This window comes from Acipenser ruthenus, chromosome 3 (assembly GCF_902713425.1).
Source record: "Acipenser ruthenus chromosome 3, fAciRut3.2 maternal haplotype, whole genome shotgun sequence".
Classification (NCBI taxonomy): Eukaryota; Metazoa; Chordata; class Actinopteri; order Acipenseriformes; family Acipenseridae; genus Acipenser; species Acipenser ruthenus.
Genome location: NC_081191.1, coordinates 13,638,955 through 13,661,917, shown reverse-complemented (window position 1 = coordinate 13,661,917; position 22,963 = coordinate 13,638,955). Strand labels below are relative to the sequence as shown.

The following is a 22,963-nucleotide window of genomic DNA, read 5'->3' as shown; positions in this document are numbered from 1 at the left end:
TTAAACAGCAAAGTTTAGAATATGAGTGCAAAATCACCCAGTAATGGAATACATATGCAGATAAATACATTATTAGGGGCAAACAGATGCTTTTTTGTATGTTATATGAAACACTGTGATAATTTGTGCTAATGCGTTCAAGCTGTTTGGAGCCATTCCTGTTGATTTTCACAGCTGTATTTTCTGTTGTTACCCTTCAATACCTTGTTATGACCTGTGTCATTTTGCAGAAGGAGGAAGTAACAACATGCTGAATAGCCTAGTGATGTTAATCTTGTATAGAACATTAAACTTAAACAATATGGGTTTCCCCCTTACATTTATTATATGACAAAAAGGACATACCAGTACATTAAAAATCGTATCAAGTTAAGTAAAGTCACATAAAAAGAAGCTTCTATATCACTTGTGTGCCATTCCCAAATGGACTGACAGCTCAAGGTCTCGTTAGAACTCCTTACCAAGGTCTTAGCATTGTACTGCCTTAGAGGCTCAGGCACTGTGACTTCCCGCTTCCTGACAGAATGCACAGTGCTAGAGTTCCGCAGAAAGCCCAGCAGTTCAGGGGTGTCCGGGAGAGCAGAAGTCTGCAAGGAGAAAAGTGATAGGCCATGTGGATTTATCCATGAAATCGTATACCACCTTCGAAGGACCTTAACATCATAATTCTTTTTCTTTTTTTTATTTTGCCTGAAAACAACATTCGAAACAGGCAGTGACTCGTGTTCCCATCATACAGTTGTAAATTCAGTGCCTGTCACATGCTCTGTATTACTAGTGGAATAGCCTGAAGTTGTGGATTCCTCTTTCCAGACACACACGGCTAGTGTTTACTTGCATTTAACACATATAAATAAACTGACAATCAATTATTTAGTTCATATTTTGTTCCTATATGAAGTCCAAATAGATCCTGAATCTTTGAAGTGTTTGAGGTACTATTTTACAGGATCACATTCAGTGAGACACAAAAGTATTTAATAAATAAAGATTTATTTAACATCACAACAATAGTTTCGGGTTTTTTTTGGGGTGGGGGGGGTGGGGGGGGGGAGTTAGGGTTAGGGTGGGGTTGGCACAAAACGAAATTGCTGTATACAGGACTGTGGCAATGTGCCCCACCCCTGTGTGCAATTGTGTGTTATGTGTTGTATGTTGCGTGCGTGTGTTAATGTTGGTGTATAGTCATTGGTACACGGGATATAAACGGGTCTGTGTTTCACGTGTATTTAAAAAGTGTAGATTTGTATTTAGGCACGAGGAGAGCACAAATCACTTCACGTGCTGGTTAAATGTAATATGTGGTCACGGGAGTACACTTAACTAATTCACGTGCTGGGATTCAAGTGAGTAATTAATTAGTAATTGAATCCCAGCACAACAGTATATATAGACACATTTTCATTCACTCTAGGTTGGGTGTTCGAGAGTGGAGAACGGGAGAGAGAGAAGGAGAAAGAAAAGCAAAATAAAACGTAAAGTGTTTGTTCTCACCGTGTTTGTTTGTCTCTGTGCACCGTTTGTTAAGTGTTAGTTCGTTTTGTTTGTCTGTTTATTTTGGTTACAAGTGCTGTGTCCTGTTTTGTGTTCTGTTCAAACCTTTTATTTTAGTGCTGTTTTATTAAATGCTGAGCGAAACCATTCGCTCAGCTCCACCAAAGTCTTTGTTTATTTATTTCCTGCTTCTGGTCTGACGCCACCCACTCCGGCCGTCTTTGTGACAAAGACACATTGTTTTCTTGGTCCAAAAAACATACAACATTTGGAATTATTTATTTGCTTAAACATTGTGCTGACTCAATGCCAGAATGCAGACTTCACTGAACTGTTGACCAGAGGATGATGGCAAATGATATTTCACAGTTTTAACCAATGTGTTAAAATTCATTTTCTTACCTCTTATTAGTTTTTATTAATATTATTATTGCCCCTTTAATTATGATGACAATATTTAGGTTTTTCTTTTTTTTTAATGTTAATTCAAGATCTAAAATATTTAAAATACTGTACAATGCCACAGATAACCTGCTGTATCCTGTTACCTTTGTGTGGTTTTATTGCACTTAGACCATTTGTATGGATTTGAACTACAAAACATGAAGGGATTAGGTACCTGGAAGTGGAAGCAAGTTATTTCTAGTATTTGAAATATCTGCATATTCCAAGTATAAAATACAATCAAAGAACCAAAAGATTTTGAACAGAATTAAAGGAGTACCAGGGATAATACTGCTAGTGTTAGTGGGTAGCATGCCTTTAATACCCGGGGGTCGCTGTACTAAGATGGGCCAGTCGCAACGCAAACATACCGCAATTTTCATCTTCATTGCGACAGTTCACAAAGTGCACATTTTGTCGTATGTACGAAGAGGAGATATGTCAATGAAGAGAGCCGCAATATAGTTTTAATTGTTGCGTCATCTTAGCGAGATCTCTAGCATTGCGAGAGTCGTGCGACACTTCTTCGAATGAAGAATCAAAGGCAGTTTAATCCCATCAGATTCTATAGTGGGGCCCCCACCTTCACCCCCAAATAAAAAATGTTTTTCTGTCAAAAAGCTTTTCATAACACTATGTAACACAATTTTTGTTCCTGGGTAGTAAGTGTTATTTCCTAATTGCTTATGCCTCAAAAGTATAGAAAATGGCTATTATTCCCCACAAACTTTGCTTTTGTGACCAGGACAGTGATATTTTGAAATTTACCTATTTCCAATGAGAAAACGGGCGAATTTGTGTCTTTTCGTTCACATAAAGTCAGAAAAAAACAACATATGAATCCAAATTAACATGTATTTATACTAAAGTAATACAAAAATGACTACAAAAGATTTAGAAGTGAGTAGTTTTTCGAGATTTACGATTATACTGTAAATCACTTTCACGAATCAGCCCCCAAATGTAGTCTCCCATCATGTTCTCGTTATACTGTCCTTGGTCGCGGCGTTCAAAGTCCAGTATATCCTGGTGGAAGCGCTCGCCTTGCTCCTCCGAGTACGCTCCCATGTTCTCCTTGAATTTATCAAGATGAGCATCAAGGATATGGACTTTGAGGGACATCCTACAGCCCATTGTGCCGTAGTTCTTCACCAGAGTCTCAACCAGCTCCACATAGTTTTCGGCCTTGTGATTGCCCAGGAAGCCCCGAACCACTGCGACAAAGCTGTTCCAAGCCGCTTTCTCCTTACTAGTGAGCTTCTTGGGGAATTCATTGCACTCCAGGATCTTCTTTATCTGTGGTCCGACGAAGACACCGGCTTTGACCTTTGCCTCAGACAGCTTAGGGAAGAAGTCTTGAAGGTACTTGAAGGCTGCCGACTCCTTATCTAGAGCTCTGACAAATTGTTTCATAAGGCCCAATTTGATGTGCAGTGGTGGCATCAGCACCTTCCGAGGGTCCACCAGTGGCTCCCACTTGACGTTGTTCCTCCCCACAGAGATTCTCGCAACATTTTTCATATATGATATATTTTTTCAATAACATTGAAAATTGTAAAACCATTTTAAAATTAAAAACTTTTACAATTTTAAAAGTTAACAAATTTTATAACATAAAATTCCGAGCAACAATTGTCCATCTTACCTTCCAGAGTTTTTTTGCAGTGCTCGCAGGTGAAATGAGGTGCCCAGGGTTTGTCTTGATCCCCGACAGGCATGCCGAAATATGCCTTGTAGGCCTCACACATCTTAGCAGATGCTTCCACGGAGTACTTTTTCGCTCTTGTCTTGATAAATTGGCCGCAGACATAGCAAAATGCATCTGCCGGATGCTTGCAGCCTCTTGATGCCATCTCAGAAAAATGCAGATATGTATCCACTTAGGCAGCTGGAACTAAACTGAACTGGTGGGCTTAAGGCCCCTGTATTTATACTACTATTTATATTACTGGAAAGTTCTAGAAAGTTCTAGAAGTTACTCCAAGTTTACTCAGCACTGAATCTATCTGGAATGTTCTGGAAAATAGGTAAATTTCAAAATATCACTGTCCTGGTCACAAAAGCAAAGTTTGTGGGGAATAATAGCCATTTTCTATACTTTTGAGGCATAAGCAATTAGGAAATAACCAAAAAAAAAAATAATTTGTTACACGGTGTAATCATACAGTAGCCCCATGCTAAACTAGACATGTTTGTCCGACATAAGGAGGTGTCGGGTTTAAAAACATAAAATAAAATCGCACACACATATATTTATAGTGCTCAATGTATTTTAAATGTATAAATCATTGTGCCAAAATAACATTAATGCATTTTAGGTAGGCTACACATTACATTAAATAAAAATATAAATCTGTACAGTACGCCTACACAGTAGTAAAATCAAATGAATACCAAGCACGCTTTCTTTGTACTTTAGCCTGTAGGCTACCAGTAACACAAAATAAATAATGTGCTGCATTGTACACATTGATGTACAATGCGAATAAAAGATTATTTTAAATTGAAATTAAATGATTTTAGAGTTTTCTTTTTTAATTATTATAATTTTTAACTTAGCCTACTTAGTAGCCTAGACAATTAACACAAAATAGAGCATGGTGCCGCGCATTGACAAAAGGACAGTCAATTCTCGTTAATACGAATTTCAAGGGACCAACAACAAATTTTGCATTATACTGTATCATTAATTTGTATTATCATGAGTAGCCTATAAGCAAAATGTATACTGTAGTCAGTGGTGCAATGCTAAATTGTGCACAATTGCAAACCACCTGCACATTAATAGAATAGGTGTGGTTCCTATTCATATACAGATGTTCAGAATGAGCTGGAAGGGTTAGTTGAACATGTGTGCAGTTTATTGCTCCCAACACGCTGGGGAAACCTGAAATGTCATAGAAATATGGTTTTCAAGGCTTGTAAGTACACCCTGCTTTTAGGGAAAAATAGGTATTTGGGTGTTCGCCTCAAAAATGCAATGAGCACAACTGGAAACGCACAAGAACAAAAATGAACTGGGAGATGCCAGCAACAATTACGACTGTTTAAAACGCGCTTTCAAAAGTTCTTAACAAATTGATGCAATTGTAAGTGTCGCAATTGACGGCAGCTTTAGTCCATCTGACTCATTTACAACTGGTTTACGACTATTCTGACAACCACAATATGTTAGTACATCTACCCTTCTGTGTTTTATAACTTTTTTTTTATATGTTGCTTAACAATTGAGGCTTCTTTAAAAAAATGTGTATTCAACAAACCGTGACTGGTTTCTAGTATTGATTTTCTATTTCCTGAGCTAGTTCACAGCATTAAAACATCAAATGTTTGACAATGCCACCTAGCTCTGAATAAAAACTAAAGCAGTTATACAGTTATATCTTTTATTAAAAAAAAAAAAAGCATTGCCCCTTCCAGCCTTGTTGTGGGCATCCCTGGAGATTGAGGACCTCATTCGCCCCAATGTATAAATGAATCATAATGTTTGTGACAATTTAACAGTCAATTTATTTTAACATCATATAAAGAGACACAAAACCCCCTTTTATGTAATTGGTTCCTGCTGGCTCAGCTCAAACCCACAGCAGAGGTTGTATAAAATAAGGCGATCATCATTTGTGAGAGTGTTTACGAGGCACTCCAGACATGGAATGTCCCACTGCACTTTGGCACTTAATCCTGCCTTCTACCCCATCTACACAATAAAAATGGTACCAAATTGATACCAATTAGACTGAATGCTTAAACCAAACACTCTGCAAATAAAAGGTGAATGAAAGGTTAAGATCATACAATGTTGAATCCGTCTTAGATTGACTATGGAGTGATGCCATAGGTCCTTTATTATAAAGAAACACTAAAAAGCTGTTTTATATTTGAAACAAAAATATGGTAAATCTTCACACATTTTCTTCCTGCTTTACCACCAATTCTGAATAGCAATACCTACAGAGAGAGTATCTTCTGAATTACAAATTAAAAAAAAATAGTTATTAATTTATAATCATTAATCTTTTTTTAACATATTAATATGTTGCTGAAAATATGTTTAAGAACTAATCTGCCTAAATGTATTTTATGGCCGTTTGACAGAATTTGTCAAGGAAAATAACAATATTAACTTATAGGTGAGGCTCAGCCCCCTTGACTAAATCCTACTGGCGTACACCACAATCTTTGAATCTTTACATAGATTTCTAACCTAGTTATGTACAATTTAATTATAAATGTCATATCACTGAAGCATCTGATGCAATTAGCCAAAGCCACGCCTGGGTCACAATTTTAAAATCCAAGTAATGCAATGTATCTGACTGGATGGAAGCATTTCCACCTGGGAGTAACTGTGTTGACTTTTTTTTGTCAATCTGTAAGTCAATTCAGAGGAAAGGGTAGCAGTGTGGAGTAGTGGTTAGGGCTCTGGACTCTTGACCGGAGGGTCGTGGGTTCAATCCCCAGTGGGGGACACTGCTGTTGTACCCTTGAGCAAGGTATTTTACCTAGATTGCTCCAGTAAAAACCCAACTGTATAAATGGGTAATTGTATGTAAAAATACTGTGATATATGTATAATGTGAAATCTTGTAACAATTGTAAGTCGCCCTGGATAAGGGTGTCTGCTAAGAAATAAATAATAATAATAATAAAATACACCATTCCTGTTGGAGGACCAAAAATAAGCACTAATCAGTCATAACACCTAATCAAATAAGACATTTGGTTTTGCAAAATGAAGTTTATTTCTGCCCTAACCTTAAATGTCACACAGGGCTTCTGTCATTTCCGTTTCTTCCTGCTCTTATTATTATTATTATTATTATTTATTTCTTAGCAGACGCCCTTATCCAGGGCGACTTACAATCGTAAGCAAATACATTTCAAGTGTTACAATACAGGTAATACAATAAGAGCAAGAAATACAATAACTTTTGTTCATGCTCTTACTTACACATTGTGTAAAACAATGGCAGTGATGAATGATGACACTCATTTAGAACCACCCACCTCCAGATTCAGCTGATTTATAGTAGTGTTTGTCCTGCAGTTTATGAGTCCGTCTGTCTGAATCTCCAAGACGTACAGAAGGTATTCATCTCTAAAGTGACTCGGCCAGCCCACCTCCAGGAAGGTGTTGCTGATAGCACTGGGTCCTTTGTTGTGCAACTGCGAAAGAAGAGCCAATGTTACACATGAGCAAATATCACACTAACACACCAAAACCAATGCACAACACATCTGCTATGGAACGTACAGCTATGGCCAAAAGTTCTGATGCACTTAGAATGTTATTATTCATTTAAAAAAACAACCTATATGAACATCATTTTAATATTTTATTTAATATTATGCAATCAAAGAAACTACAAAATGATAATGCAAAAGTCTACCGGAAACCAGAACAGTAGTACAGTACGAAATGTTAGATTTCAAAATGTATATGGAAAAGCGGTGTGTAATTCAAAATGTTAACGTAACATTATTCAGCAGGTTTCATTCCATTATGAAGCAACATTAGTTAATTCTACAGGGTGATTTGGCCATAGCTGTAAATCTACATGTCACTACTGTAGCTCTATAAACAGCTTATTTGTTTAAAATATAGTCCTTTGATCTATGACTTAGATTCAAAGCTGGGTGTTAAATACAGAACAGCAAAACAAAGACAGCTGTGACCACTATGGAAAAGCATCAAAGAGCTTTCACTTAGAGTCCTGTGGCAGGTAAGTTATAAAAAGCCTTTACATTTCCAAAGTGTCTCATTTTAACTTATTTTTATATGTTTTTTTTATTCTTTTTGTTGCCTATAATTACTTATAGGTGTTCTGCTTTGATCATTCAAAACATTTATTAAGAGTTTGAGTTTAGTTAAGTAAAAGCACTGCTGTTTTGTTTTAGTTTATTTAACTTTTTTGTTCCCTGAAGCTGCTCTGCTCCTTCCTGGACACTAAACTGTGAATTATTCGCATATGCGGAGGCTGTTGTTTACCAGTCGGAACAACAGTCATCCATCACACTGCGCAAAATGATTGTCTTCAAAAAAAGGCTGTCTTGATTTTTTGCAAGTTTACCACATAATCAGGACATGTCTAGAGAATATACATAATGCTAAAACATGATATTGTTCTATTGTAAAGAAAGACTGGTATACTTATATACCGTACAGTATATCTCCAAAGCAGGGAAGCTTTTGCGGAAGCCAAAAACAGGTCTAATTAAAACAATGCTGGCTGTCCAGGCCTACTGGTATTCTGGAGTTCATTAAAGTTGAATACCTTTGTACAATAGAAGCGTGGTTGATTCCACACACCATGAAAGTTCTTTCCCTTTGATGTTTCCCCCTCTTCCAAGTGCCGCCAAAGAGGATCAGCAAATAAGTAATTTTTGCAAAACTGCAAAAAGCTTGCACTGTCTATACATTCTGGAGCCATTTTAACAATATGCATATGCATTACTGATTATAATAAATGTTACTGAGGTCCCAGAAAGGATCATTGTTGGACCGATTTATCTGGAAAGTACATACAATTTTGAGAAGGTGTAAGTCCCATTCTCGCTTCAAATATACCTGCCTTCAGCAATAAACATTTTAAAAAGAGGGAAACATTTTGAGCTTCTTAGTGTATGCAACATGCAAGACATAGAGATCTGTACCACAAGCCTATTACTTCAAGGCAACCTACAAGCTCGGCACACCGGTGATCATGTAACAGCTGTTACAACCACTATGCACTTGGTTGCAGCTGGTTGGTTGCTGTGAAGATGCTTAGGATTAAATGTGCATTGAGAGGTGTGGTGGCACAACGCAAGGTTTCTTTATCTAAACTGTGTAGTTCTGCAGTGTTGCTCATAAAGATCCAAGCAAGCAGAGGATGATGGTTTCAGGATGACTGTACAAATAGGTTGTAAAAGATGAGGAGAAGGAACTGTTGATATTTCAAAGTATAACCCAATAGAACCCATACAGTTCTGAGGCTAAAGCAGAGATTATTTAGCCACAATCGTCCTCATTCCACCACTTTCCACTAGCGTAATTAAAAGTTGATTTTAAATGTGCTGGAAAGGATGTGTTGGATGTATTTTGAATGTGTCATTTGGGCTTGCAGGTCGCTTTCTCTAGGCATGTTTTACTAGGCTGTATAAAAGCTGTGTTCAAATAGTTTTGTGTCCATCACCACAAAAATACAGGAGAAAGTTATAAAAACAATAACTTTGGTACCAAACAAGTGTTTTTTACCTCATAAATGTGCTGAACAGATGGTCCAATGTCCTGCTCCTTCTCTGGCTTTTCCTTAGGTTTCCATTGGTGGATGGGCAGAAATATCTGGGCAGGATGGGACACTCTGCAGTGAGCAATGACATATATATATATATATCAGTGGGATAGAAGACAGTGTTAATTATGTTGACACTGAAGTGTTGTTGATTTTTTGTTGATTTGCTACTACTCTAACTACCTGCTTGCTATGTATGATATTACTCCTTGTTAAATATTTTGTTTGTTAGCTGTAAATTGTTTAATATTAGACTAATACCTTACATGTTGGTTTACAGTCAGCTCTAACAACAGGATGTCAATGTAAATGAAAATAACAGGAACAATGAAAAACATCTCTAGACAATGCTCACCCCCGTATTTCAACGCGGGCCAGTGCAGTGATGTTGATTTGCAGACTTATCGGGTTACTCCTTGGATTGTCCTTGTTAGAGCTATGGAATGAAAACGGGACACATGTCATGTTTAATTTCCATAGAAATATAATATGGGTACTATAGATATCATATCAGGGAAGTTGTAGCAAGCTGTTAGCAAGCCTAGCCATATTACCAAGCACTCCTGACAATGCTCATCCTCAGGAAGCTGAACAAGCCCTCAACACACTTTGACTTTATTAAGTACTGGCCTTTTTAACATCAAACTTTATCTGGCAAGACAGACAGTATTTATGTTATTTATTAAACAAAAAACAAACAACAAAAAACACTAATGTGCATGACAGTGGGAGGATACCTGAATCACAAGGTATAAATCAGACAGAAATCAATCTCAGGGATGTATTTTAGAACTGTTCACTGAGAAATGAATATGCAGCCCTATATTTGTGATGACAAAGCATTTCCACTCCCATGCTAGGTTAAAACAAAATGACTGGTTTTGTATTGAAGAAGCCACGGAACATCCTCAGGACTTAAATCTTTCAGTTCTCATGAAATCATTCCATACTTTCCCTTCCTATAAATGTCTGTTTCAAATTAGGTTTTGTGGACATTAAAGAAATAAACCAAACAACATTTTGCTGTTTTCCAAACAGAAAACCTCAGGCATAATGGAAACAATTTCTATTAAGTCCAGCTATATACAGAAAGTTAGCAACTGTAAACAAGTGTCAATGTAGTACAGACAGTAAAAAAAAATCAAAGGTAAAGTCATACAAATTGGGCACAAATGTAATTCAAGTGACAAAAATAAAACCTGGCAAGATGGATTCTGAAATATAAGTTACTGTACAGTTTTCTACTAACTGAGCAGACTGGCTCTGTTTACAATGAAAAATCACTAGACACTGTTCCCTTTTTATACAACATGGGCTTATGACAGACTCCAAAGTGCTGTGTCGTCTCATTTTATGGTAACTAGGTGAAGCTATGCTAATATTTTGGATGTACCATGCTTTAAACACGCATTTTAAAAGAAGAAAAATATAGTACGATGATAGTTTGAAGACAACGCAATCTATATATATATATAAAAATCCATTCAGGGTATTAATAGTTGTTTTAAACATACTGTTTGTCTCTTCTTAGAGGCTTCTTGGGCACTATGTATATTGCACAACATGTTTTTGGTGGTTAGTTAAGTTCACAGTGAACTATTAATCAGCATGCATTCCAACACTGTTTAGATACCTGCATCTGGGGTTACTTTACAGTCTAAAAAAAGAAAAACATGGTTAAAATCACCTCCCCTTTATTTTACATTGCATAGGCACCTAATACAACACAGGAGTTTTCTGCCTACCCAAGCTTGTTTTGCTGTAGATAACTACTGTCATGAGGGTGTAATTTGACTCCAGGCTTGAGGCATGACAGGCTGCTACAATGTGTGTGAATTGGACTCACATCTGGAAGTTTTTGAAACATTCTTTGGGATTTCTGACGCACTGTATGCCTGCCACATTAATACGTTTTGCCTTTTTTACATTGTTGTCACTATTCCTACCACCAATTTACAATCCTTACCTGTCTCAGTTGCAGGGTCTGTTTTGTTATAAGTATCCTAGGAAGACTCTAAAGGTTCACAACATTTTGGTCATACACATGGATTCCGTCTGCGAGGGAACCAATATTTAAAACACTAACTTCAGGACATATGGCCAGCATTAGACACCTGGAACGATTTACAGTGAGCAACCAGACCACATTCCACGTGACAGCCTGTAAGAATCAACTCAAATTGCCATACACCACGTATCCGTGAACGATCTCTGCTGAAAAAATGTTTGCTGCAATACACTATGGAGGAGGATGAGGCTGTTTATGTTCTTGTGTCAGTGTCTCTGTTGCAGCGAACCCAAGCTCCTGGGGATGCTGTTTTCAGCACATTGATCATAATAAGCATGAGCTTCAAATGCAATGCAAATACTAAAGGGCACACAGCCGTTGTTAAAACAACACTTTAAAATGGTCTCTACCCTGTCTACCCTATGTACTCTGTAGTTTCATTTTTTTGAACTGGTGTCCTGGGGAATAAGTAGACCAGGAAAAAAATGGATTACCGTCTACAATTTAAAGGGTCAGTGCCATTGTTTCTGAGGTTTACGCCTACTAGTATTATGTCTGGGGAATTAGTAGATCAAGCCCAGGGAATAAGTTGATCGGATATATTAACTAAAAATAAATCATTTAAAATTAACTTTGTGTCATTTATTTGTCTGTTTGTTTAACAAACGTTATAGCAACTCAAGATGTTTATGTTACATATTTAACGTATAAGCAGTACTGTAAGGACAGGTATGCGAGCGATTAGCAAAAAGTTAAAGCCAAGGACAAAACTGAGCTCCATGCTGCGGTTACTAACGTAGGCCACGATGCACAGCAATCACTGATGCACTTGTATTATTATTATTTATTATGCGCTTTGTTCTTTCATTTATTTTTACAGACAGTACTCATTATTATTTTCCAACCTAGGTACATAGGCTACATGACAGAACTCCTGTTCCTATTCAAACAAAACAACAAAAAAACGAAACCTGTTTACTAATTTAGTCTTATCTTTTTTTTTTTTGTTAACTAGGATGTTAAAGTTACATCTTTGTAAACTGTGATAGTTAACGCTAGGCCAACTGACAAAATAATAATAGACCTTGCAATACTATAATAATATTGTATGATTGTATGTCATTAGAATATATTACTAAAACATTTTAGCAATTTCATGTGTAAAACCTTTTAATATACAGTAAATAAATCTTTGCCATCACACAACAACTGCTGATTAACAACAACATTTTTACAGGCAGAAAGAAGCTGACAAGCGTTTAACTTTATACTTTATAGTATAAAGAGACATAAGTTACAGTATAACTGAACACTTTGCATCGCACATAGATTTTACAGACCAAAAATAAATAAATAAAAAAGAAAGTGGTGTGTGAACACATTACCATACGATCTGGCAAATAAAATGAACAGATAGAAAATGTTGATCCATGTAGTTAACCTCCCCTTTAATCAATCAAACTGCTGCTGCGCCTTCCTTTTGCCTACTGCGCTTCCCCAGTCTACCAATTCCCTACGACACTGGTATTGATTTAATATATATATATATATATATATATATATACACAGCGCCTTGCAAAAGTATTCAGACCCCTGACCAATTCTCTCATATTACGGAATTACAAATGGTACATTGAAATTTCGTTCTGTTTGATATTTTATTTTAAAACACTGAAACTCAAAATCAATTACTGTAAGGTTACATTGGTTTTATGTTGGGAAATATTTTTAAGAAAAATAAAAAACTGAAATATCTTGCTTGCATAAGTATTCAACCCCCACACATTAATATTTGGTAGAGCCACCTTTCGCTGCAATAACAGCTTTGAGTCTTTTGGGGTAAGTATGTACCAGCTTTGCACACAGTATCGGAGTGATTTTGGCCCATTCTTCTTGGCAGATTTGCTCCAGGTTGTTCAGGTTGGTTTATATATATATATTTTTTATATATTTTATATATTATATATATATATCATATATTATATATATTATATTTTTTTTTTCTGGAAATGCACTAATCCCTAATGACTCTACACAAACAATTCTCCCTACAGACGCCTCTCGTTGCTTTTTAGTTTATGGTTTGGGTTTTATTATACATAAAACGTTGATGTCATTCTAAACCCAGATCGAAATCAAACTGCTTTATTACCCTTAAATGAACTCTAGCACCGCAATCATCCCCGTTCTACAATTATATTTAAGTAACCCAAGACATAATGTTCTAGAAATTCACTACAGTTCTTCACACAGGGCCAAAGTTGTACCAGGATTTTGCTCCAGTGAAAAGTATGCAGGATAGTAAGACAATAGGACATAGGCAGCCCTTAAGAATTTATTTCTAAATTTTGTAACATTTTTTATATAAAAACAGGCTCCAAGCAGATGGTTTGAGAACCCTGTTGGCTGAAACTCTCTCTATTTGCCTACAGCAAGTACAATATAGGTATCCACAGCATCCCTTCCCTTGACAGACCCTACTGAGGTGGTGTAACACAGCATTTGAATACCCAAGAACCTGTGATCCATGTCCAATATCGATATGTATGTCTTTTTTCAAACTCAAAGGAAAAACAGAAAATCCAATCCAGAAAATCACTTGACATCTAAGATGATGTGTACAGTACCTTCCTTACATGCCAATGCTGACAGTACCACAGACATCCAACCAGTCATTTTAAATCACTACACATGTAAATACAAGTACCCGTATTTCGTACTGAGCTACCCAGCCATAAATCCATTGCTTTGTAAAACGTAACTCAAATGATTACCATGAACCAATTTTGTCTGTACTGACAGTTCTGAAGGGGGAGTCGGTGTCCTAATTGCATCTGTCTATGCAAGCACAATTTGTCAACTTCCTTTTGTAGAAAAGTTAAACATTTAGAAAAATGATGTAACGGTCACAGATGTCTGACACACCCCACAAGCATGTTCTTTTTCTCTCCCTGTCAGATGTGTTATCAGATGAGGCTTTCCTGTTTTCTACTGTGCTCAGCCATCTTGCCTTCTCTTATACTCCTGAGCTTCGGCAAAGGAAACAAAGAATACATCAAGTATGACACATACTGCTGTGTTGCTGGAACATTTATAATTGATTTACCAGGATGCCCCTGTCAGTGCATTATTGCTACATGTAAAGCAGAGCACTTAAATCAAAAGTCCAAAAAGGGATGACAGTTCTATGAAAGTGGTGATCATACAGTTTAATGGGAATCGTTTCATCGGAAGCAACACCAACCAACATCTCAATCCACACTAAAAGCATTTCATAAACTGTGGGAAAAATCAATTCTAAGCCAAGATTTAATTGAAAAATCAGGAAACTTCAACTGTAATGTACAAATATATGTAACAAATACATTACTGTTTTTGGCCTATATGAGAGCCAGCAATGGAACATATTGTCCAATGCCCTGCTCCTTCTATATATCATTGGTTCATTAAAAAACACTGATCATCATAATTGTGTTTAAAACTATTTTATCACCACAGGTCTGGAAAAGAACTCCACTCAGAACTGCTGACCCACTCTAGAAGTAGTAGTGGTATGTTTGTATCCTGGGACACTATCACCCTTCATTTAAATGTGCTTTATTTTGCTCTTATCTGCCCCCTATTTTACTGCATTTAATCCTGTACTTCAGAATACTGTAATCTGCCAAGTGTTTAACCTGTAGTATTTTGTATTTAATCATATCCTGATGTAACTATCACTATTTAATCATATCCTGATGTAACTATCACTATTATCTGCTGTATTATTGAATTGTGTTTTGTCACACTTGTACTTTGCTTGAACAAAAGTTATTGTATTTCTTGCTCTTATTGTATTACTTGTATTGTAACACTTGAAATGTATTTGCTTACGATTGTAAATCGCCCTGGATAAGGGCGTCTGCTAAGAAATAAATAATAAAATAATAATAAGTATAGGAAAGACTCCACAGAGCAGACCATTAAACTGTATTAATATCTTATTATTTGCCCATTGTGATGTAAAAGACACTGTAACTATGTCATTATCTTAGTGCAGTCTTTCTATAAAGTAATAAAAGGACATCATTTTTTGTAGTAATACAACAGTTTAGAAACACACTTATTAAAGTGTTACCCTTCGAAACAAACTATTTTATATTTACTTTTACAATATAAAAGAAAAAGAAAAATAATTCTAGTCTCATATTCTTAGTTTATGAAATGTTGTAATAAACTACGTAGATCCTGAAAAAGATTGGAATATTCATTCAACAAGTATCTACGATCTGCATATTTCCTTTTTTGTGTCAACTTCCTTAACCAACCATTTGTTTACTTTTGCACTCCACTCCCTCACTTTTTTTACTTCATCCGTTTCTACAGATAACAGTCTGTGAAGATAAGGATGCAAATGTTCTGTACCTACAGTATTGTATGCTTATTCACATCAGATTTTCCAAACAAAAGTACAGATATGGCCACACTTTTTAATTGTTGTCAGATTTTTGTTTAGTATATGGAAAACTCAATATGTAACGTAACATTATTCGGCAGGATTCATTCAACTTTATGAAGCAACATTTGTTAATTCTATAGGGTTATGCACAACTTTTGGCCATAGCTGTACAGTATTGCCCAGGACAGGATATCTTACCTTTTGATCTGAAGGTCAAACTTAATGTCAGAGCCTGCCTCCTCCAGACGTTGGACAGCAAAGCGCAGACCTACAGAGAGCTGGGAAAGGAGTGGATCAAAGAGTCACCAATTGGCATCTGCTAATGTTAAGCACAGAACTCCTGCTGGACACAAATAAGGGCACCTTCAATTAAATGTGGCCCCTGAGTTTAAAAGCCTGTCTGGTCCAGACCGTTTCACCTTGTTCAGACTGAACCCCAGGGGGGATATTGTTGAAACCTGGGCCTTGTAAACTTCATGCCAGGGTAAATCCTCAAATAAGTGTTTTTGGTTTTATTGTCAGGTCGTCCAAATGGTTTCTTCTAAAATAACTAATACAGCAGATAGACTACCCCCTTGCTTGAAGTGTACACATGTTAGAATCATTAACATAACCTCAAGGCATTTTTTTTCTCATCCAAAGCAATTTTTGACACACCGCAGACCAAAAACAGGAATTTATATGTGAGTTTATAACAAAGACCATATGGGGGAGTTCATTATTATACCACTGATAATCGTTTTCAGACACATCTAATGAATAACAGTTCAGACTCTGCATTGAAGCTTACTGGTGTTTCATATGGAAAGAGGAAATAGAAAACAACTACAAAGTCAGTTTATAACAAATTGTTAATAGTACTGAGTGTAATACCATTTTTAAGAGATAAAACATCTTGTACCCTAGTACCCATCAACAAGCATTTTCATATCCCATTAGCCATAATTAGGCAAAATATGTTTTAAATTGCTATGAAACTACCAAAACATAAAAATCCTTACTGTAAGATATTATTTAATTGAAAGGTCAGAATACTTATTCCTACATAAATCTCTGTCTAGACTACCCAGCACAGCCCCTAGCCACAAATACCTTGTTTCCATGGACAGCCAACTCGAGTCGACTCGAGTGCACTTGAATTGGTCTGAGCTGATGGAAAAGGAGGAGTTTCCATGCTTTTCCGAGTTGCCCGAGTTACCATTACTTGTGAGTTAAAGGTCAAGACTTGCAGGCGGTATTACAGTCAAATTGTCAGTGATTTAAAAGATAAATCCATCTAGATATTCTTTCGCATTTGTTTCACACAGTACCTATACCTCTGGCAGACTGGTACGCAGAACAGGGAAAGAAGCGCTGGACAAGGGAAATAATGTGTCAGATCTCAAATTGGATATGAGAATGGCAGTGATGAAGCCAATTTGCCTGAAAAGATAAAAAGTAGACTAGACTTTTCCATCAAAGGATTTAAAAAAAAAGGTGGAATTGATGATGCGATCAGAAACCCAGAGGCAGTGTAAACTGCCTGCTACTGTAGTAGGACTGTTCTTTTTTATGTTAAGAATTTTTCATGTTCTATATTTTTTTTTACAAGAGTTTAATTAAGTAACTGCCAAAATTGTTTATGCCAGACTTGTTAGAAAGTCTGTAACAAAATGGTTGATTGTTATTGTTGATATGTTGTAGATATTACTAAAGACAGTCCATAAACAAAACAAAACGTTAAAATAAATTAGTTCTGCACCATATAAAACGGAGCTGATTTTACCAGTGCTTGCCAGTCTAACTGACTAGAAGGCCTTCTTTGTTGTTCTCCAAGTTGCTGCAGTGACATTGTAGATGCTAGTTTAACTAGTTACTGTAAATGAGATACTGTATTAGCAGACAGATTTAATTAAGTAAACATTTATTTGAATCTTTTTGGAATTAAAAGTATAAATGCAAAACTGCGTTGCATTTTTTTGTGATCGTGGAGAGTGAAAAACGATAATTCAAAAACCGGCAAAATACCCCAACGTAGCAAATCCGTTGAATTTAATACCAGCCAAAATGTCCCGTTATACGGTATGTTCCTGCCCCCTACAACATTTTTGATTGACATTTAGTGATGTAATTTCCTCCCACCCCGAATTCATCCGGGTTATGTGTTTCATGGAAACATGTTAAAAAAAGGCCCTGAAATCTTAAAACACCTAAAAGCAGAAGTTGTTTCTGAGGTTTGAACAATGCTAATGCTAATTTGTAATTGTGATGTTTTTTTCTCTTATTTGTGTATATTTTCAAATAATATATTGTCTAAGGCCTAAGATCTTCTTGTTTAGATTTGACTTTGTACAGTATATCATTCTGTTTCAGTCATCACATCATGGTGACTAAAACTCACAGCATTGTAGCACCCCTCTAGCTTCAAAAGGGCTCTCAAACATGTCTTCTCTTGGAGTTCAGCTGGTACACCTCTCCGCCTGCAAAACTGCCCCCAGTGGATGTACAGGAAGAAATGTTTGTTCTATGTGGTATTTCTGACATCCTTGTAGATACTGAAACGTATTGGTTCACAAACCAGAACAAGCAAGCAATCCTGCTACAGTATGACTGTTTGAAATATAAGTAATGATATAATCTTAAAGGAAATTAGTTGCAAAAGTGCCCTCCTATGTGGCATATTGAGGGAGACTGTGTGGTCCAGTGGTTAAATAAAAGGGCTTGTAACCAGGAGGTCCCCGGTTCAAATCCCACCTCAGCCACTGACTCATTGTGTGACCCTGAGCAAATCACTTAACCTCCTTGTACTCCGTCTTTCGGGTGAGACGTAATTGTAAGTGACTCTGCACCTGATGCATAGTTCACACACCCTAGTCTCTGTAAGTCGCCTTGGATAAAGGCATCTGCTAAATAAATAAACATATTGAACAGCAATTCAACCTTTATTTACGTTACTTATATTTAGACCAGTTATTTAGAAGAGTATAGTGTATAAGTCCCCACATGTTGCTACAACTGTTACAGGGAACTTTTTATACTTATAACTTTAAAGTCTGTTTCAAAATTCTTTTAACAATGGCTGCTCTGTTGCACTGGGGTTTGAGATCTGTCTTTTAAATCACTGCAGGAAAAGCAATTAAAAAATACAAAAAGTGCTCTTGCTCTTCTGTTCAGTACCACATCATGGATTGTTATTGCTGTGTTCCCTGTTTGACAATGTAGGCAATAATCCTTACACTACCAGTGCACTAGAGCGCACATTTTGAAAAGAGCTTTGAAACAGACTCTAAAGTGTAAAAAGTTGTCAGGATGTTAACAATGAAAAGAAAAATTACAGGTATGTTATTTAAACAGTTGTAGCAACACGTGGGGACGTGTAACACTATATTTTTTGGAACCCCGCTAGTTACTCTTTAAGCCCCTTTCTAACTATTAATCATCTGCCAATCTACTCCATAAAGTATGTCTTTTTATGGAAAAAGCATAACCACATCTCAGAAGGGACACTGCAATGCTAATAATTAATGGTTCGACACAATAGATATTGGAAGAGCAAAATAACATGTGACTCATCGTGGACCTATTCAATATACTTTCCCAGTCAGCTAATTAATTCTTGATACAAAGCCAGTCTCTGTATTGGGTATGTCTTATCTGTCCCAAAGCTAGGTCAAACACCTCCAAGCAAATTCAATTCTGACATAAAAACATGCTCCATATCTTGCATAACTGACAACATCTGTTGCGAGAGGTAGCTGTCTGTCAGGCTGTTTTGGAAAGGCTGAACAGAGAGTTTTAACAGTAGGATTGACTATATTTTTTGATATACATTCTTCAGATTTTTTTTTATGAAGTTATACAAAAAAGCAGGGGGAGACATGGCCTTGTAACTACCATCAAATGATAACTAATGGGTGGGTTTATAATGAGTCCATGTGGCCAATGTTCTTTGTAATTCATGTTAACCCTAAAAACATGAAAGTTGAATAAAACCCAATTTTGAAGGATATTCACAGGATTGTAAGATCTGTATTCAAGCAATCAAAAAGCTATTTGTTCTTAGTTTGGTTCTGGTCCCTTGTGGGGGGGGTGGAAGTCTTTTTTATGTGCATTGCTCACTATAATTTTGGAGACTTGGTGGTCCAGTGGTTAAAGAAAGAGGCTTGTTACCAGGATGTTCCCAGTTCAATCCCAGCTCAGCCACTGACCTACTGTGTGTGACCCTGAGCAAGTCACTTAACCTCCTTGTGCTCTGTCCTTCGAATGAGACGTAAAAATGAGGTTCTATTGTAAGTGACTCTGCAGCAGCCTAGTCTCTGTAAGTCACTTTGGATAAAAGTGTCTGCTAAATGGCTAATTAATAATAAAAATGAATAATAATTTTAAGGTGGTATGCTGAGCTGGCATAGACAGTTTTGTGTGGATGAAATTAGAGTATCTTTCCATTGCACATTTACAGACCTGTGCTACTTAGATTCAAATAAATATCCACCTAAAATGAATTGCCATTTAAAGGAAAATTATACAACAGACATCTGCCACAACATACATGATTTCCTGTTAAATTAATTAGATTTTTTTTTTACACATCTGTGGTACACGTTAGCTATGTTATGCAATACATGGTCATTTTATATATTTTTTTAAATTCACTGACGCCAGCTTTAAAATAGGAGACAGTGTTGTGGTAACATCATCCTATTGCTGGGGGCATTCTAATTTCTCACATCTGAATTTAACCCCTTAACCAGTAACAAAGGAACACTGAACCCCCCCCCCCCCCCCCCCAAACAAATCTGGAAAGTTTTAAAATGTGTTGTTTTTTCCTTCACTGTTTTTTCTCATGCAACTAAATCCCACATGCAAAACTCTACAGTAAAATTCCTTGTACAGTAATTACTATAAAGTAGGCCTACATCTCAACATGTCCCACACAGGTTGAGAAAAAATGTCACTGGCGTGCCTGTTCCCTTTGTTTTCTCTTTTGGCTCTGACCATTTCTAAAGTTTAGTTCAAAGGTTACAATCTGCTCTACAGCATTTTCCAAAACTCTGTTTACCACATTTTAATGCTTTTTTTTTAACACAGAATTCTTTCAGAACTCATAAGTCATTCAGAGTTTCACCGTTGCTCTTAAGCATAATTATCTACCCATATGTCAAAAGTATTCATATTAAATGGCTGTCTTAAAATTCATAGTACTTCATAGTATCCTCCACATCCAAGGAGTCTAGGGAAATTAAGTATAATGGCTTTTTAATTGTGTGATAGAATGCTACCTAATAATACTGTACTGTATTTGCTTTTATTTGTTTTTATGTCATATTTGGTGTGTGTCAACTTAATAACAGACTAAAATATTACAAATGCTCTAATCAAAGTAACAATATGGAAAGATTGGGTTATGCCATATTGCCATAATCAAATTTTTTTTGTTACATATTACAAATGTTAAATGTTTAATGCAAAATTAACTGCATGTTTTGTAAAGCTTATTTGTATATTCAAATGCAAACACATACATACTAAAAAATATATATTTATTTATTTTAGGATTTTGCTGCGTTCCACTTTATAGTGGCTACAGCTTCTGTACGATAAATGTCACCACATTGCAGAATTCCCATTATATATGTGTCTTATTGAATGTATAAAAGTAGCATTTTGAGCACAACAGGGAGTCACCACTGTCTGCTTGACATTGAGCCACACTATATGTGAATTGTAGATTTATAACACGATCAAATTATAGACCATGCAGAAGTCAAGGCTCTTCTTTACTGTATATGTGAGAAATACAAGGCTGTTGTTGAATTAGGGATTTCAACTAGTATTACTCCACACTATTTTGCACAGTTTGGCCTGCTTGAGAGTGGACATGCAGTGTCCAGGTAAGAACTAGGAGTGTTAGCAGAGCTAACAGCATGACAGTAAGTATTTATAACTTTTTAAAAATCTGTAATTCAAAACTTACACTGAGATTTGATCAATCATGTGTTGATTCCGGTAACATTCCACCATACGACAGGAATCACACTGTATACGACAGCTGGGTTTTGTGGGCACTGGTCCAAAGTGTTCCAGCAAATGTGGGTATCGAGTTTCAACCTTGACAAAGTACAGTGGCCACACTGATTGTTTTACATGACCCATTAATCCTTACCACATACTTGTTAAATATGTTAACTGAGGAGATAAGCTGTCTGATAATTATTGCAGATGTCACAAGCTGCCTAATACAATAATTTACATCCTTAAAATATCAAAATAATGTCTCAAGTAGACTTTTGTTATTGTAAAGGTGTCAATAGATACTTTACAAGTAGCCCATAAATTGAATTCAGGCATCTGTTTTGACAGGGAATTTATGCCGGATGAATTTCACCTTGTACCGAAGGTGTTGCCATTGGGCAAGAAAGATCTTAATTACCGGATTCTGCCGAGTCAACGCCCCGGTTTGAACAATCACCCCCCACTCAACAGAATCTGGTACTTCAAAAGTGTCAACCTCCTGGATAATAAAATCTATTAAATCCATCATTCTAATAATTTCCTGACGGCCTTTTAACTCCAGCGTTTTTAGACTGAAGAAACGGAGCTGTGGAAAAAAGAAATGCTGATATTTAACAAGTGTTAAATATTGATCTGTGGATCCCAAGTGATCAGTCACTGAGTCTCTTTGCTGTAGCTGTATCCTATTACACAAACAATTTCCTGTTCTGGGGGGGATTAGCAAGGGCTGTGTATAAACAGAAACATAAGTGTGACCTCTATATTAGTGCTCTTTCTGAAATTGAATTACATGGGAATTAGTGAAATGCATCTTGTTTTTTCTCTTACATTGGTTCCAGCTACCATGGGGTTTCCGAGATCACAAACCACAATTCTGGTCACATTCTCCATCCTGTACTCGCAGTTCAGTCGCCGTAAAGCCTGGGAGAAAAAGAAGACACGCAGTATTAACAGCCATGTACACTTCTATGTGCATGTGTTCCTTCTTTGGCACTGCCTGATTGCATCTGCAGCTGTGAAACTGTTGGATTGCAGTCACCTGAGAAAGGTCAGCCATTCGTGTAGAGGATAGCCTGTGGCATGTTTGGTTTGAAACTATGTCTTCTTTCACTTGGACAGCATGATGAGCTGGGGCCTAATCTAATTTAACAGTATCCAAAGCCGTAGTGAGAAAAGTGATACTACCTAGTCGGAATGAATAATGCTTCTGCAAGAAAAGCTCCTTTCTGTTAGATATTTTATACCACTGTAATGAAAACAGCCTATTGTTAGAGAAAACCCAATTAGAAGGGCCACTGCTGTTCTAGAGAACCC

The 22,963-nt window shown here is 36.6% G+C and overlaps 1 protein-coding gene across 1 annotated transcript in view; it reads right to left on the bottom strand.

Moving 5' to 3' along the window:
• The window catches only part of LOC117435244 (integrin alpha-8-like), a 74,953-nt gene that overhangs the window by 9,555 nt on the left and 42,435 nt on the right, over positions 1-22,963 (bottom strand). Inside the window, exons 21-26 of the mRNA XM_034058256.3 lie at positions 22,478-22,570; positions 15,857-15,936; positions 9,568-9,648; positions 9,176-9,281; positions 6,946-7,104; positions 462-587 (exon numbers count right to left, since the gene is read on the bottom strand). Of these exons, the coding sequence (XP_033914147.2) occupies positions 462-587; positions 6,946-7,104; positions 9,176-9,281; positions 9,568-9,648; positions 15,857-15,936; positions 22,478-22,570 (645 nt within the window). The remainder of the gene's footprint in view (positions 1-461; positions 588-6,945; positions 7,105-9,175; positions 9,282-9,567; positions 9,649-15,856; positions 15,937-22,477; positions 22,571-22,963) is intronic.